Raw genomic sequence first — 14,785 nt, 5'->3', positions numbered from 1 at the left:
CCTGGCCTATCTGGTCTCCAGTTCTACGTCCAATTGATAACTACTCACAAACGAAAAATTGGTTCACTCCAACAGTCTCACTGGGGATACAAAGCACTCTTAAGGGTAGGTCCAATGCCCAGCAGTAGATGGCCAGCACAAAATCAAGTCGATGGCATCTCCGGAGGTTCTTTGTCTCATAAGGTTTACTACAGAGCTTTTAAAATTTTTACTGCATTTTTTACTTTATCTCACAAGTCATTTTTGTATACATTATGGCTTCTAGTGTTGTGTTTTTAAAGGATTCCAGTGTATGTGAAAACGTGTCTCTGTGTCTACATGTGAATTTTGTGATTTTTCTTTTCCTTTTTGGTTTTTGAGACAGGGTTTCTCTGTGTAGCTTTGGTGCCTGTCCTGGATCTCCTTCTGTAAATCAGGCTGGCCTCGAACTCACAGAGATCTGCCTGGCTCTGCTTCCTGAGTGCTGGGATTAAAGGCCTGTGCCACCACTACCTGGCAATTTCATGCTTTTTCTTTGGCTCGTTCTTCTGTTTGATTGTTTTGTCCTATTCTGGCTTGTCTGTTTTTGCTTTATCATATTTTATTACTATTCTTTAGATGCCTGTTTTCCAGCTGGAGAGAAGGTGGCGTTGATCTCAGGAGTTGGGGGAGGGGAATCATGGTAAGAATATGTTGTACAGAAAATAATCCCTGTTCAATTTAAGAAAAAAATTAAAAATAAAAATTAAAAAAGACAAGGAAAAAGGTAGATTTGGATAAACTGATAAAATTAACTGACTAAATCACGATGTGTACTGTGGCTCACTCTGGAGCCCTAACTCTTCTTACGAAGCTGTTAGATACGACAGCACTACATCTCATAAGCTGGTCATGTGGCACCCACAGTATCAATGGCTGTGAAATCCCATTTTCCACGAGAAATCAAGGTCTGGATATTAGTGTTCAAGCAAGAATGTTGTTAAGGAGACTTCCTGAAGATTTGAATTCTGACAGAAATGTTGGCACCCACAATAATAAAGGCCCTATGTTTCCAGGGTTTGATGTTAATTCAACAGAAACTACACTTCTTTCTGTCAACACGCTGACACTTAAAAAGGAAGCAAACACTCTCCAGCACGAGTAACACTGGAAAGCCGTTGCCTCAGCTTTGTGAGGCTGAAGATCTGGACCACCAGGAAAGCAACTCTGCTACAGCACAATGCAAACAACACACACAAAACGCCACTTTTGTGCTACAGTAATTTCTGCCTTAACACGGCTCCCGCTGTTGTGTGTTCCAGGACTTACTACGTAAAATGTGTGCCATGACATGAGATGGGGTGTCAGAAAGGTGTAGAACGGGCTTCTGTTCACTATACAAAATCTCTTCTTGAAAACCCAGCTCATGTCCAGAATTATGTTAAGATGGTATGATTTTTTTTCTTTTTTTGGATAACTAAAGAAAAGTGTTTTAAATGGGAAGACATGCCTTTTATACTACTCAAGCAGACATCTGAATAGTAAGGGTGTGACTTGACTCATGGGGTGAGTGTAGTTTAAAACAGTCCAATAGAATAAAAATCCCACTGTGATGCTTTCAGAAAAATCACATAACATGGACAGAAGAAAACAAAAGAATAAACATTACCCAAACTGAAGGGTACACAAGTACACTTAGAGAGAGCATGAAGTGGAACTCACACAGCATCTAAAGCTTTGCCAAATGACAGTTCTCTGTGCTAATCCTAAGTGGTTTAAGACCTCATTTTATTATCTGGAAAACACTACTTAAGTCTTTCAAAACAAGCGAGTCTGTTTCTTTGGCTGATACTATTGCTCCTTACCAGGGCCATAGGTTTAGCCTTCTCAGGCTGCTGGTGGCTAACATTAATCTGAGAGGGCGACTCTGTTGTTGTTAATTACACACCTCTCTTCCTATAGTCCAAGAGACAAGTGAAGGGACTGTGTACATTAACCAAACATCCTGATGCTAATATTACCTAGTCAAACCATTAGCCATGAAAGCCAATGTACCAAAGGGCACAGGCTTGAAAGCTCTACATTTTGAGTTTACTTAGCAAAGCCTCCTTAATTCATCACAACAGACTCCTACTGTGAGCATATGTGTCTTAACAACATTTAATTACAACATCAATTTGGCATGAAACATAAGCACATTGATTATTAAAAGTAAGTAAGACGTGAAAGGAGTTTGTTTTTCTTGCCTTGGAGAAGGAATTCTTAGGTGTGAGAGCAGGACGGCCACAAGGCTGCGTACTGGTATGGCCTGAAAGGAACAGCATAGAGTGGTATGTGAGACAACTGAAATTACAAGAGAGACATGGAAATTATCCAAGATACATAACTCTGAAGACACAACTCAACTAAAAATTCTGATACAGGGCCAGTGAGATGCATCAACAGGGTGAGTGCTTGTCACCAAGACCGGAAACACCTGGGCTGAGGAGATCCAACACCCGCAGGCTGTCCTTTGACCACGTTCATGCACAATGGCATCAGTGTGTGTACACACTATGCAAATAAACAAATGCGGAAAAACTTCAAAGAATTCTGATCCATATGAAATAAAGACACCCCGTATTTAATAAGGATGTTATTTTTAATTATACACAAAAAAGGTCAGAACACAAATGCTGTAAGCCAAGTAAGTAGCATAAAATATAGAATGGTTTAACTTAAAAAAAAAAAAAACAAACCACATCCAAATTTGTTTTTCAGACAGGCTCTCCCATGGCACAGACTGGCCTCCAACTTGGTATATACTCAGAATGCCCCTGAGCGCTTTATCCTCCTGCCTCATCTCACAAGTGCTGGGATTACAGGTGTATACCACCACACCACGGGGAGGGGAACCAAACCCCTGAGAGAAAATAGTACATACAAAAGCTGATTTTTCCTTTGTAGGTATATTGTTTACATCTGTGATTCCAGTGCTTGGGAAGCAGAGGCAGGAGGATTGCTATGAATATGAAGCCAGCCTGGACTACAGAGGGAGACCCTGCACCAACTCCCACAAAATAAGCTGTTTGGGACTGAATGACTCAAGTAGGAGAGCCCGAATGGAAATCATCCCACCTGAAGGGAGCACCATTACAATGTGACAAGTGTGGAACTGAACTCACTCTACTCCTGTGTGGGAGAGGACACCTGCTTGGTTCATTTCCCAAAGTGCCTTGGCAAAGGCACCACACGTGGATAAATGGAAAAGTACTTTAAGTATATTCTAGATAAAATACTGATTTTTCTCTCTCTTTGTAGTACATGAGTCCCAGGGCTTCTATTTGAGAATGACCTGCAGATAATGCTGGTAGGAGGATGAAGGTTGAGGCAGAATTTTTATGAACATATTTCTGTAACTTTGTGGTTGGTGTTACATAGACCCCAGGAATTATCTCATTTTCTTTGAAAGAAATGTAATACATTTTAGAACTCCAGGAAAAATAACTGAAAGAGCCTATCAAAAACAAGCTACTAGATCTAGAAGTCCTCTGGGCACACTGTAAGACATCGTAGGTAGGTGTTTACAGCCTCCTCTTGTGCTTTCTCTTTCCCTTCTTGGTCCCACAGAACTTAGTTCCAGGGAGTCAAGCCAGAGAGCAGACAGAGGTCCTCTCCACAAGGTGTGGGCTCTGGACAGACAGACAGGCAGGAAATGTTCTCTTCAGTTTTGTGAGCTCATCTGCTTGAAATGAACTGATGGAGAGCAGGGAACTAACCCTTGGCTCTAACAGACAAACTGCTGTGGTATGGTTTCCAGCAGTTGCTGCTGGCATTGGGTGTTACTCTCTCCGAATGTGAAAGACTCTTCACACCAAGGACAGAGTTCACAGTGCTCCAGTTCACTCACATCCCTCTGTGTCTAATGTCTCTCTCAGCATTAGCAATCAAAGCTACATTTGTAGGTCCTGATTATATAACACAGTGGGAATCAGATTTTCTGGGTTTAAATTTTAGACTTACTCTTCATTAACTTTGTGAGTGTGGTGGTTTGAAAGAAAATGGCCCCCAAGGGGAGTGGCACTGTTAGGAGATGTGGCCTTGTTGGAAGAAGTGTGTCACTGCGGAGATGGACTTTGAGGTCTTATATATGCTCAAGGTAACCCAGTGTCTCAGACCACTTCTTGTGATATAGGACTCTCAGCTACTGTTCCAGCACCACATCTGACTGCATGCTGCATGTCCCACCATGATGATAATGGACTGAACCTCTGAACTATAAATGAGCCACCCCAATTAAATATTTTTTCCTTTATAAGAGTTGTCATGGTCATGGTGTCTCCTCACAGCAATAGAAACCCTGACTAAAACAGTGGGCTTGGGCAAAGTTAGCAAGCTTCTCAGTGCCTCAGTTTCTCTTCCACTGCATTGCTACGAAGCAATACAACAGTAATTTTAGAAGGATCTGTTTATAATGAGGACTAAAGTACTTACAGGCAAGCTTCATCTAAATGAGCTTTACAGACAATGGCTAACACAGCTCTTCCACTGCGTCTGTCATTATGCTACCAGGGGAGGTAGATACTTGTTTGCACACTGATAACCCACAATGTGCAGGTGGGTCCCTAGCCCAGAAGAGACATTCCATCAGTGTCTGTATAAATTACACACCTCATTACAACCTCACTAGGTTGACACTAGTAATATTTTACTGATGGGAAATGGAGGCTTAGATAAGCATTAGCGGACTTTCTGAGGACACACAGACTTTTCAGGTCCACTGGAGATACACTTCTGCTCTGCTATTTTTCTAATATATATTGAGTTTCAGAGCTGTTATCACTTATATAGAGTACTCTCACTTAGATCCTGTAAAACATTCTAGAAAATTAAGAAAAAGTTTAGTGATAGTATCCAACTTGCTGTCACCTCTCCATAGGCTCTGTTAAAGTAAATGTGTCTGTCATACCGTTGGCTTTGGTGAGCTTGGATCCCGAGATGGCAGGTCTCGTTGAACTAGGCACCACCGGACAACCGTCTCTGTAGAACACACAAAGAAAGAACAGTTACAAAGGTTTCAGAAGCTTCACTTTAGGGCTGAGTCTAGGCACGCTGCCAAGTGTGGACAGGATCTAATGAAATTCTTCATGTGTGTCTGTAACTCAGTGCTCCCACGGTGAGATGAAAGATAGACGCAGGATAATCCAACGATCTTGGAAACTTGCAGGCCAGCCTGATGTATGCAACAGTGAACAAGAACCTCTCTCCAACAAAGTGAAAAGTGAGATCTACACTATGTGTCTTAGTCAAGGTTTCTACTGCTGTGAAGAGACACCATGACCATGACAACTCTTATAAAGGAAAACATTTAATTGGGTGGCTTACAGTTTCAGAGGTTCAGTCCATTATCATCATGGTGGGACATGGTAGCATACAGGCAGACATGGTGCTAGAGAGGTAGCTGAGAATTCTACATCTTGCAGGCAACAGGAAATGGTCTGTCACACTGGGCATGGCTTGAGCATATATGAGACCTCAAAGTCTGCCTCCACAGTGACACACTTCCTCCAACAAGGCCACACCTCCTAATAATACCACTCCCTTTGGGGGCCATTTTCCTTCAAACCATCACACTATGTGAGATATGTACCCACTCCTCCCCCACCCTCTCATCACAAAGGTTAAAAAAAAGGAAAAGAAAATGAAGGATGGCTTTTTTCTTTTCTGTTCTCCATTTCCTTCTCACTTAGTCCAGGCTGGCCTCAAGTTTGTTCTGCAAGGGTATGTGAACCACCGATCTTCTTGCTTCTGGTTCCCAAGTACAGGGGTTAAAGGTACGGACCACCATGCTCAGCAAGTACACTGTCCTTATTACTGTTGTTATTGACAGAGCTGGAGACTGAACTGCATCTCCACTGAGAATTAACTCCTCTACATAATCTTTCTTCAGGTTTGAGTTCAGCACTTCATTCTAGTGCTCATCCCATTTGGGAACATGGTAATTGAGCTGACTGCACAACTTAACTCTGTGGACAGTTCAAAGTACGTTTACTAAGTTTTTATATACAGACCGCTTGGTATGAATATGCTTTTCTTTTAGATTAAGGTAAAAAACAAACAAACAAACAAACAAACAAAAAAAACCCCTTTGTTCTAAGAATCACCCAACGAACAGTACTACCCAAGGTCAAGAGCAGCCTCAAGTGAGCAAGCACACTGGGAATGGGGTTAGCAGACCAGCGTGCTAACACTCCAGGATACCTAAGGGGCACCGTTATGGCAGATGCACAATACCACACGCTCTCAGCACACCTGTATGTTCCTGCTGGGCTGCTTAAGATTGTAAGGTCTTTACACCTTTAACATAGGTTTATTTCTTTAACATAGTTATTATTACTATGTTATATATTTAATAATATATATTATTATATAACAAAGTTATATAACTTTAACATAGTTATTTCTCAAGGTTCTGTTTGCAAGGAGCAGCCCCTTCAACAAACCGAAGCAAGCCAACCCAACCAGACTCTCTTCACAGGCTGCTCTGAAGTAAGGGGTTCCTCAGGTTCCTCAGGTCGCTTTGGTAATAACTCTGTGACAGAACCTCTGCTGTGGTCTCCATCAGACCCACGCACACCTTTTCTAGGGCCTCTGGACAAATGTGGAATCCACACCACGCTCATGCTGCTTGCTGTGCCATTAGCAATAAAAGTCCCTTCATTTCTCGAGGCACATCTGCTGGAATCCATGAAATAACAATAGCCAGGGTCACCAGCTTGCAATTAACTAAGGTAAATTCTACCCCATTATAGCTCCTGACACATACAGTCACCACGCATGTCCACCCGTCCATTATTGCTTCTACTATTTGTCATGGACTATGACAGTGACAGTACAGAGCTGAAGGAGAACACGGAGGACATTACTACAACATCTGTGGAGACAGCAGCTAAGACAGAGGTAGAAAGGGAACAGAACGTCATTCCAGGACAGACTGAAGAGTGCTCCCTGATTCTGAGGTAAAACATCCAGCCTATACCTAAGCTTGACAGTGATGTGAATTCCTACAAAGTATTTTCTCTTTCCCATTTATTCCCCTTCACCGAGGAAAACAACTGTGTATCAATCTAAAGTTTAGACACACAGAGAGTCAGGTCAGGGAGAAGGGGAAAAGTACACAATCTACAAAGAACAAGCAAGTTTATCAATGGTTTTAGTATTCCACTTGTATTTTGGAAAATATCATTCATAGATACAGCTGTCAATTTCCCCTTCACATAGCTTGTCTTAGTCTACAACCTAGAAAGCCTGGATTCACGGGTGCTGTGGGAGGTGAATGACACTTCCCAAAGATGTCTGTACTCTTACGATTATGCTGTAGTTTAGAGAGCCTGTGAGATGCCACTTCACAGAGCAAAAGAAATGGGACTTCAACGTGGACGATTAGGACCCTGTTGTCATTGCTGGAGCCCTAACAAGTCAACGAAGAGGCAGGAAAATCCAAATCAGAGGAAGACACTGGGCAACAGAAGCAGGGAGTATGGAGGTGCTGCCTTTGACCATGGAGGGGCAAGAAGCCAAGGAAAGTGGTAATGGCAAGGAAACTGGATTCTTCTTATAACCTGCAGAAGGAATATAATCCAGTGGATGCCTTGACTTTATCCCAGGGAGATCTATTTCTATTTCTCACCTCAAAAACTTCAGAGATGATAATCTTGGGTTGTTTATAGTAATTTGTTAGAGAAGCCATAGGAAATCAATACCCATGTTTTCTTAACATGTTTCCTCTACAAGTGAGGGAAGGTGCTGTTTGCATTTAATGCTGTAGGCATGGTTCCTCTGTGCCTCAACAGATGACTTGAGTTCCAGGAGAGCTGATGCCACTATACTTCTGGGAATGAGGTCTAACTGCCCAAAGCCACCTGGTTTATTTCTGTCTGCAGTTCAGAGACTGGTCCCCTCAAAGGCTAGGCACACATTGGTTATCAGTGGTGGCTGCAGAGATTTCTGCTTGAAGGTGGCTCTAGACAGTATGGTGTGCAGGTTTGAGACACATAACTGGCACACTCATTTGACCACTGTAGAGAAAACTGATACAAACAGGGGATAATGGCAAACAGCAAAAACAAACCTGATGACTACCTTATTAATACTTTGGAAATTACGCAAAACAATAAATTCTCTCTCTTGGCCAAACAGAACTGAGCTGTATTTTGTTACTTGCAACTGAAGACATTCGGATATGTGCTAACTGGAATCATGCTGCAACACTTCGCTGCTTGGTTGGTTACCTGGACTCTGTCAGAACTCTGGTCTAATACTCCTCTTTTGATGGCTGTGAATGTCCAGTACCTTGTTGCTTTCAGCACCACTGAAGGAAGTGACAGGTCCAACGCTCTGTTTGCTTCTTCCAAGGTCATTCCTTGTGTGCTGACTCCATTCACATAATGGATGATATCCAGGAGCTGCAGGTTACCTTCCACAGCTGCAGCCGACTGTGGGTTAATGTCACTAATATACACCACTTCATGTGGACTGCCATGACCTCCAGACAGAGAAAATCCTTCACAGAGCAGAAAACAATTGTTTCTCAGTCACGAGAGTCTTACTTTTAATTATGCCAAGAAAGTCATACTGAACAAAGCTTGTGCTTTTCTTACCTAACTCCTTGTCACAGCATGTTACTGTAATGTCAGGCAGCAAATGGGGAAACACGGGCATCCTGGGTAACTCTAGAATCCGCCCAAGAACTAATCTGACCGTCTTTGGCGAAGCTCGCAGCAGATTCACTGCATCGGTGTGGGTCATATTTGTAACATCTGTATCATTAACCTACAAAGTGAGAGAGGCAAACTAGGATTGATTTTCAGAACAGGAAATCTAATTATAACCTGTATTAGCCAGTAAGAGATTTATGGTGATGTAGTCTCTAATTTATTAGAATCCTGTTCTCTGCAGAAATCATAGGGACAATGATCAAGCCATTATAAACAAGATAAAGTTGCTAACAAATGTACACAGACCTTACTGCTTTGCTAATATACAAGTTTTATCTTTCAGAACTTAGGAGACTTGCTGTCTCATGCACTTGAGAGACCCTGGAGAGATTAAAAGGACTTGCAGTTGGAGTAATTCCCAAATAGCTTCGTATAAAGGCTGTAGTGGAGAATGATCTTCTGATCCTCCTGTCTGCACATCCCAAGTGCTGGGATTACAGGTTCATGCCACCGAGTTAGGTTTATGTAATACTAGGGCTTGAACTCAGGGCTTCATACAAGCTACACATATGCTACCAATTTGGCTACATTTTCCTCCCCCTCTTTTTGGAGACAGGGTCTTATGTTGAACTCATTATGTAGTCAAGAAAACCTTTGATTCCTGGTCCCAATGCTTCTATCTCCCAAGTGCTGGGATTACAGGCATGTGGCCCTCTGCCTTGCTGAAGTCTTCATTTTTAAAGTGGTGGGGAATGACAATATAAACCAGAGAAATAGTGTCATATTAATCCAACTTCCTTCCTTCTCCAGTGTTGACTTGCTTTTGGTCACTGATATGGTCTGGAGGTGGCTCAAGTTTGTTCCCCAAAGACTCATGTATTAGAAGCTAGGTCTTCAGTGGTAGGACCTTCAGGTGGTGAAGAGTAGTCAGGAGGTATACCTGTAGAAGGAGCAGTGGGATCCCAGACTCTCTGGCATCCTTTTGAGATAGGATCTCTTCCTCTTATACAGGTATTGTGGTAGTTCGAATGTAATTGGCCCCCATAAGCTTATGGGGAGTGCCACTATTCAGAGATGTGGCCTTGTTGGAGGAAGTATGTCACTGTGGGGGCAGACTTTGAGGACTATGTTTAAGCTGTGCCTAGTTCCAGTTCACTTCCTGTTGCCTGTGGATCAAGATCAACTCTTAGCTCCTTTTCCAGCACCACCTCTGCCTGTATGCTGCCATGTCCCACCATGATGATAATGGACTGAACTTCTCAACTGTAAACCACTCAATTAAATGTTTTCCTTTGTAAGAGTTGCTGAACTTCTCAACTGTAAACCACTCAATTAAATGTTTTCCTTTGTAAGAGTTGCCGTGGTCATGGTGTCTCTTCACAGCAATAAAAACCCTAACTAAGACAGGCATGATGCCTTCACTAGAGCTGAGTTGCTAGTGCCATGTCCTTAAAGCTCCCACACTGTGAGCTAACTAAACTTTTTTCTTTTTAAAGTTGGCTTGTGTAAGGAATTTCACAATAGTAACAAAACAATGGATTAAGACATTTGTACAAATGTCCCTATTCCCCTTAAATGTCTCATTTAAAAAAGTATTTTATGCATATGAGTGTTTTGCTTGGATCCATGTCTATACCATTTGTGTGCCTGATGCCTGCAGAGGCCAAAAGAGGGCACCGAGTTCCCTGGAACTGGAGTTATAGAAAGCTGTAAACCAACATGCTGGTGTTGGGAATCAAACCCAGGTCCTCTAGAAGAGCAGCCTGTGCTCTTAAACCACTGAGCTGTCCCTCCAGCCCCCAAATGCCTCACCTTTACTAGGCGGTCTCCCGGCTTCAGCCTTCCATCAGCCTTGGCTGGATCCTGTACGACGTCATGGACATAACAACCAATGCTCTGACTGCCCTTGGTTACTGTAAAGCCCAGACTTCCTTGTTCTGATTTAATTAGGGTAATCGGAAGCTCTACTTCCTAGAGAAAGAACAGATTGATTTAAGGTTGTCTACGTTGTCTACAGACAAACACACATGGATAGTGTTGCCCTTGGTTAAGAGAGCACAAACCCTAATCTTAAGTTTACTTAACTTGGCCATGAGACATCTTCTCAATTCTAGACAGAGTGTTCCTTTCTTTCCAAGCATGTGGCGTTTTGAAGTTTGTAGTTATGTGTTTGTCTCCAGACTCTTGCCCTCCCTCCTTCCTGCTGTTGTTCATCCTGATTGTTTTCTATCTGGAAGAGCTAGGATTGGGTCCAGAGCCTCAGACATGCCACGCAAGGTGTCCCCACCGAGCTGTCCCTCAGCCCCTGCTTTGTTCTTGCATCTACAGTACTATAAACAAGGAGGCAGAGCAACGGCACTCTGAAGATCAACACTAGGTTTGAGAGGGGAAGGTTTAGAAAAATCCTACACATTTTTAACCAACCAAGACAGAAGGCAGGAAGACACAAAAGGAAGCTTTGTTTGCTGTTGTTTTTGTAAAACTATGAAGTATCTGGATGAGTGTGGGTCACAGCTTCATTTCATCAAGATGTGCAACAAACTCAAAAGATTTCGGCTGGGAGTGGAGGGTGCTTATATGGCCAACGACAGACTTTATTGCTAAGAGTGAAACTGAAATGTTGATGTACACCCACCCGTCTGCTCTGTGACACACAGAGATACACACACATAGACACACACACACACACACACACACACACACACACACACACACACACACACACACACCCTACCACACAATTACAGGAAAATGAAAATTATGAAAAGACTATTTTGGTCCAAAATCCTTATGGTTTGGGGATGATTATAAGTGCCTTTCCTTTTTTTTTTCCTTACTTGTTTTATGATGTTTTGACATAAACATTTATTACTTGGCTAATAAACAGTGGAAAAAGGCTGACTTTAAATTCATGTAAAAAAATTCTCATCTTGGAAGTTTTTTCCTAAGCTTGATTTGCAGGCTTAGAAATTTTAAGGCTTTGGGGGTGGGGGGCATTAAAACTGGGGAAAGGGCCGGGCGGTGGTGGCGCACGCCTTTAATCCCAGCACTCGGGAGGCAGAGCCAGGTGGATCTCTGTGAGTTCGAGGCCAGCCTGGGCTACCAAGTGAGTCCCAGGAAAGGCGCAAAGCTACACAGAGAAACCCTGTCTCGAAAAACCAAAAAAAAAAAAAAAAAAAAAAACTGGGGAAAGGGATGGGTGGGGAAGGCTGAAGAGGAATAGGAGAGAAATAACTAACTTAAGAATGTTGAAAAAGCTGTATGGAAATCCACTGTTTTATAAGGTTCATATGTGCATGTTATTTTTTCATAACAAAGAGTTTACTTGGAATTTGTGAAGCTAATACTTCTTCCAGAAACCATAGACTATCAAAATGCCAAGTGTCGGGTACTTCCCCACGAGCTGTCTCCCAAAACAACACAAGCTACCGCAATGCTCTTGGTTATCCACCAGAACTTAAGGGTAAGACCCAGTTGCGGAAGACACCCCACACCTTAGTCACAGGACACAGAAACGTCGTTGTCACTGACAGGAAAGCTTCTTCCCTCCTGGCTGGCTTTCATGGTACTGGAAGGGGCTGTGCAGGGTGCTGGGGGAACCATCAACAGCCCGACCCAGCTGGGAGCCTGTAAGTTCTAACAGTGACCAGCAAGGCAGGAGATGCCACGGTGCACCAGTGGCACAGATGTTATGGGAGTCTTTTCACAGCAATAAAAGCCCTAACTAAGTACACGCCCAGTACTGTAAATCATGCCAAGAACACAACGTTGGAGTGTTCGCAGGCTCCAGATATCAATCTACTACTATTCTTTTGGTAAACAGACAATCTTCCCTCTACATTTGTGAACTCTATACCTAAATATCAGTGCCTTTTAGACCTCATCAGGGAAGTTTCTTTGTACAGTGAAAAACAGTTAATGCAGATACTCACAACTGGTCAAAGTACAGAGACTGTGTATGGAATGCTCAGACATAAATGGGACACCTATATTATATCCCCTTCCTCAAGGTCCAGGGACCATTTTGGAAGAGAGGGTGGGAAGATTCTAAGAGCTAGAGGTCAGGAAGGACTGGGGTGAAACTGTGTTTTCTGTACATGACAGGGCCATTGTACTGACGAATTCATGGCAGCTGCGTTAGCCTGCCCAAGACCTGTACAAGACTAAGCCAGTCAACACTGCAGGGGGGGGATCCATGAGCCCCCACCTCTGGCTGAGGAGCCATTGACAAGCTGATAGGAAAGGAGAGCCAGTTTTCTTTAAGAGTGTGGCCACTGGCAGGTCAACACTGCTCTCATCAATGGCTCCACATCCATGAGTACATGGGAAGCACAAACTGGACTTGGTGATTTATTTAGAAAAAAGAGGGAGAATTGAGCTGGGGTAGAGATGAGGGATGGGAACGGATCCGGGAGGAGTACAGAGGGAAGAATGGGAGATCAATGTGATCAAAATACATTTTATGCATGTATGAAATTCTCAAAGTATATATATCTCTGTGTGTGTGTGTGTGTGTGTGTGTGTGTGTGTGTGTGTGTGTGTGTATATATATATATATATATATATATGTCTCTCTATATATATGTAAAGTTTAAGGCTATGACTACAGAGTAAACATTCTAGTTATATACACAAAAACTTAAAAAAAAACTATGTTCAAGTATTAGAAACTCACTAGCTCATGACAGGAAGAGAGTTTAGTCACGAAAGTGCTTTCTACACAAGCATGAGGCCTGGGCTGGACCCCCACATAAAGCTGGTTGTGGCGAGATGTACTTATAGTCTCAGCGCTGATAGGGGAAGACAGAGGATTCCTGGGACTTGCTGGCCAGCCAGTCATCCCAATTTGTGAGTTCTGGGACAGTGGGGGACCCTGTTTCAAAGGAACTGGACAGCACTTATGGGCAACAGCACTGAGGACTGTTCCTCTGTCTTCACATGCATGTATCTACACACATCTTTGAAGCCCCATCCCCCGACACTCAGTAGATACAAGCCAGGTATGGTGGTGCATGCCTATAATTCCAGCATTGAAGAAGCAGTGACGAGTTGATCTCTGGAGCTCACTGGCCAACCAGCTTAGCCCATTTGGCCAGCTCCAGACAAATGAGACCATCTCAAAAAATCAAAGTGGATAGCTCCAGAAAAACAATGTCTGAGGTTGACCTCTGGTCTCCACATGCACGTGCACACACATACATCCACATGAGCACATATCCACATGCATGTGTGCACACATGCACACACACATAAAATCAATAGGTAATTCACAGAGATTCAAGAAATAAAAACAACGATAAGCACCTGTCCTGTAGCATTGTCTAAACGCTGTGCAGGAGTTTTGTATATGGTCATTAATTGTCCCCAGTCTTCTGAAGTCAGCAGCCCACTGCATAGCCAAAGCTACTAGGAATCAGGAGAATTACGGTATTTGTCTGCAGGTGTCTGCCAAAATGGCAGCAAGGCAGTGAGAAAGTCAGGGCGGCATACATACTTTCCATCTGCCCCGAATTTCTCACCAGGGAAACAGCAGAGAGGGCTGTCATTCATTCAGTAAGTGTAACATGAACTGCTCTACAACACAGCTGTTTCTCCAGCTGACAGAAAAAGCATCCATACATCTATACCTTCACTGAGAAAAATGACAACTGTTTTATTGTCTGTAATAGAGAAAGAAGCTCACCAGCTCAGAGTCCTCCAGGTGGTTTCCCAAGTCATTTTTCAAAGTGGTCAAGTTTTCTGGTTTGTTCAGCTCAGAAGCAAGATGTGTATAGTATTTCTCAACCGAGTCAGAAGCAGCAAATTCTGACTGGGACTGACAGATTTGTCCAGGACTCACATCCGGAGGGGGATGACTACAGAGATAAAGGAAGCAGCGCTATTGTGGGTACATCTCAGTGTCAATATTCAGGTTGATGTTTCTGTTTTTGAGTGAGGTCCTCACTAGCTTTTACACTATGGGTTTATTCAATGTCTACTATATGCTAGTATTACCATTTATTTATTCTCTATGCAGGTTTAACTTCTGAATAAGTTCTCTAAGCTACATAAGGACAGTAAGACAATCTAGACTTAAGTATATATACTTTCTACTCCTAGTTGTTATTCAAGATGGAAGCTAATGTCACCTC

The 14,785-nt window shown here is 42.8% G+C and overlaps 1 protein-coding gene across 7 annotated transcripts in view; it reads right to left on the bottom strand.

Moving 5' to 3' along the window:
• The window catches only part of Ptpn13 (protein tyrosine phosphatase non-receptor type 13), a 182,519-nt gene that overhangs the window by 25,759 nt on the left and 141,975 nt on the right, over nucleotides 1–14,785 (bottom strand). For all 7 annotated transcript variants that reach the window (XM_059274841.1, XM_059274843.1, XM_059274842.1 and 4 more), the window contains 6 exons: nucleotides 14,338–14,509; nucleotides 10,467–10,625; nucleotides 8,598–8,769; nucleotides 8,290–8,500; nucleotides 4,907–4,977; nucleotides 2,205–2,266 (listed from right to left, as the gene is read on the bottom strand). In XM_059274841.1, coding sequence (XP_059130824.1) covers nucleotides 2,205–2,266; nucleotides 4,907–4,977; nucleotides 8,290–8,500; nucleotides 8,598–8,769; nucleotides 10,467–10,625; nucleotides 14,338–14,509 — 847 coding nt within the window. The remainder of the gene's footprint in view (nucleotides 1–2,204; nucleotides 2,267–4,906; nucleotides 4,978–8,289; nucleotides 8,501–8,597; nucleotides 8,770–10,466; nucleotides 10,626–14,337; nucleotides 14,510–14,785) is intronic.

This window comes from Peromyscus eremicus, chromosome 10 (assembly GCF_949786415.1).
Source record: "Peromyscus eremicus chromosome 10, PerEre_H2_v1, whole genome shotgun sequence".
Classification (NCBI taxonomy): domain Eukaryota; kingdom Metazoa; phylum Chordata; class Mammalia; order Rodentia; family Cricetidae; genus Peromyscus; species Peromyscus eremicus.
Note: the sequence above shows the minus strand (reverse complement) of the source record. Positions and strands in the feature narration are given on the sequence as shown.